This window comes from Mus caroli, chromosome 17 (assembly GCF_900094665.2).
Source record: "Mus caroli chromosome 17, CAROLI_EIJ_v1.1, whole genome shotgun sequence".
NCBI classification, from domain to species: domain Eukaryota; kingdom Metazoa; phylum Chordata; class Mammalia; order Rodentia; family Muridae; genus Mus; species Mus caroli.
The window spans coordinates 22,766,346-22,769,692 of record NC_034586.1 but is presented as its reverse complement, the minus strand read 5'-3'; the positions used below and the strand labels follow the sequence as shown (position 1 = coordinate 22,769,692).

Sequence of the window (3,347 nt, the reverse complement as noted above, 5' to 3'; positions counted from 1 at the left end):
GAGATCTCTAACACCACCAAAAAAGAAAGAAGAGAGAAAAAGTTAAGCAAATACTTAATAAATGTAGAACTAGACTGGGTACTTATGATGTAACATTACACCAATTGTCCCAGCTATTAAACAGGTCAAGAATTTGAACTAGAATTACCAATCTAACCAAACCAAATCTCTAACTACCAAAGAGCAAAACGCTGAGGGGAAGAGTGAGCAACCAGAGTCTGAATATGGTGTATTAACAGGACACGGACATTCTACCTCAAATAAATACAGCTACATGAGGCACAGCCTCACAACACAGTACAGTGAACAAGTATTCCCAGCAAACAGACCCAGAGGAATGCCCACACACGACACACCTAACGCACGCACGGACCTTCTGAGGTGGCTGGGGGAGACTGAAGTGGACATCACGACATGAGTACGGCCAGGGAAGCAGCACTACCTCCAGCACTTGGGAGGTGGAGGTAGAAGATCAGGACCGCAGGATTTCATCACTCTATGAACCCACAGATTGTCTGATTTACTGAAAAGAACCTGTTTAGTTGAGGTGTGGCTCAGCCTTTGCACACACCTCTACTCCCTCTGGCTGGAATGCCCTTAGTACACTCTTTTAATCTCAAACAATGAAGGTGAAGTTTGTTTGTAGAAGGAAGCACCCATGTTTGAAAGTGATGTCTAATTGAGTGGCAGACAAAGTGACAAATCAGAGAAAGATTTGATAGAATAGGATCTGCCCAACTCAGGAGAAGAGAGAGGAAAAGGGGGCTACTTAAGAGGGGCAGTGCAGAGAGAGAAGTGGAGAAAGGTAACTTTACTGGGACAGTTTTACAGAGATGGTTGCAGAAAGAGAACAAGCTAGACACAGGTGAAGACAGACGAGCCAGAGAATGAGAACGAACCAAAAGATTCCAAGGGATTGCCAGATTTAGTATGAGCAGGCCAAGCAGAGTCAATTTAGGAAAGGCTGAGAGAAGCCAGATTGATCAGTCAGCATGGAGAGGAGTTTCAGCCACAACAGTGAGTTGAACCAGCCGGCCAGATCTCAGAAAGAACCAGAAAGGGTGGACTTTACTCAGCATTGAGTCTCAGGAGCTGAAATCATTCTAGGCCTAGAGCAGACTGAAGGAAGGCTAGAAGCTTCCAGGGCCAGGACCAGGTTAGCAGACGAGGCAGTAAACCCCAGAGACAACAGGAGAATAAAAGTTCTATTTAGGCNGGGCGTGGTGGCGCACGCCTTTAGTCCCAGCACTCGAGAGGCAGAGGCAGGCGGATTTCTGAGTTCGAGGCCAGCCTGGTCTACAAAGTGAGCTCCAGGACAGCCAGAGGTATAAAGAGAAACCCTGTCTCGAAAAACCAAAAAAAAAAAAAAAAAAACATATAGGATGTTAGGGTTGGGGGCAGCAAAATAGCTCAGCTAGAAAGGATGCTTGCCATCAAATCTGATGACATGAAACCTAAGTTTGATCTCCAGGGCCCACAAGGAAGGAGAGAAAACAAGTCCTGTAATCCTACAAGTTATCCTCTAACCACACACAAAATAACTTAATTTAAGATTCATTTATTTTATGTGTAAGATGCCTGGTGCCTGCAGAGGGTATAGCAGTCTCTAGAGCTAGATGTCAGGCGCTGGGTGGGACTCAGGTCCTCTGCAAGAACATCAAGTTTTCTTAACCACCGAGCCATCTGTGGAACCTGTAAAACACTTTAAAGCTGTCCCCCACCCCGTTTTTGAGACAGTATCTCTCTAAATCATTCTGGCTGTCCTGGACCAGATACTGGACCCAGTAAGACCACGATGACCTTAAACTTACAGACATCAGCCTGCCTCAGCCTACCAAGTACTGGGACAAAAAATGTGTGCCACCATATATGGCTCAAACCTGCTCATTAGCTTTGAGAAGTTAGGCTCGTCACATAGCTCATGCTTACTGTGACGAGGACCTGGTTCAAGACGTTAAAAATGGAATCAGAGCCGGGCGTGGGGATGCATGCCTTTAATCTCAGCACTCAGGAGGCAGAGGCAGGCAGATTTTTGAGTTCGAGGCCAGCCTGGTCTACAGAGTGAGTTCCAGGATAGCCAGGGCTATTCAGAGAAACCCTGTCTCGAAAAACCAAAAAAAAAAAGGAATCAGGTGGGCAGTACCCAAGATGCCTAGCAAGTTTAAATCCTTTCTGGATAGATGTGCCCTAGTTTGATCAGGAGGCATGATGGAGATGCTGCAGTATGGGCAGATGTGACGGTTCACAGAAGAACGGCCCCATAGGCTCATGTATTNAATACTCAGGCCCCAGTTGGTGGAGAGAAGCGGAGACTGTTTGGAGAGGATTAGGAGGTGTGGCCTTCCCAGAGAAGGGTATGTGTGCTTGTGGGGAGGAGGGNGCTCTGAATGCATTTAACTCCCAGTCTCTCTGCCTCATGGTTGGGTCTCAAGATGTGAGCTTCAGCTACTGNTCCAACCTTGCCTGCCTGCCTACTGCCTTGTTCCATTACCATGATAGTCATGGGCTCTAACCCTCTGAAACTGTAAGTCCCCAGTAAACTCTAAGTTCCTTGGTCACANTGTCTTGTCACAAGAATAGAAAACTATGCAGAATAGTCATTGTACCTTGGAAGCAAAGCGTAGTGAATTCAGAGACTCGGAGACATTCTCTTCCAGAGGAGAAATATTCACAAACATAAGCCTGTGGAAAGAAAAGGGTCCAAGCCCACGTCAGTGGTCTGCCAAGCCCATACACAGAGTCTCTCTCCTCATCTTAAGACTGGAGTCCTACAGTCCTTCCTTTTTTTTTTTTCTTTTTAAAAAGATTTATTTTTATCTATTTAAGTACACTGTAACTGTCTTCAGACACACCAGAAGAGGGCATCAGATCCCATTACAGATAGTTGTGAACCAACATGTGGTTGCTGGGTATTGAACTCAGGACCTCTGGAAGAGCAGTCAGTGCTCTTAACTGCTAGCCATCTCTCCAGCCCCCTTANAGTCCTTTCAATGTCTCCCTTCTACTCACATCTTGGCACTGCCACCCAGAGAGTTCTGCAGCAAGTAGGTGAGCTTGCTGTTTCGGTAAGGCACGTGGGACTCCTGGAGGGTTAAGGGCACAGTCAGTTNGGACACAGCAGGGTTCTCACAGCTACNCCATGGCCCCCTCACCTTACCTGCCCATACATCTATTCGTACCTTATTGCTCAGGGCCATTATGACCAGTCCCAGTGTAGACAGACTGCTGTTAATGGCCTGTGTTTCCCGAAGACGATCACGCTCCCCAGGGCCTAGGGGTAAGCCAGGGTCTAGCCGCTCACTCCCAGCTAGGTCCACAAGGTTGAGGGGAGCGCCACACTGCAGGCC

The 3,347-nt window shown here is 47.2% G+C and overlaps 1 protein-coding gene across 1 annotated transcript in view; it reads right to left on the bottom strand.

The window, feature by feature from the left end:
* Positions 1–3,347, bottom strand: part of Kifc1 (kinesin family member C1) — a 15,749-nt gene that overhangs the window by 3,812 nt on the left and 8,590 nt on the right. The window contains exons 8-10 of the mRNA XM_029471407.1: positions 3,180–3,347; positions 3,010–3,083; positions 2,607–2,682 (exon numbers count right to left, since the gene is read on the bottom strand). Coding sequence (XP_029327267.1) covers positions 2,607–2,682; positions 3,010–3,083; positions 3,180–3,347 — 318 coding nt within the window. The remainder of the gene's footprint in view (positions 1–2,606; positions 2,683–3,009; positions 3,084–3,179) is intronic.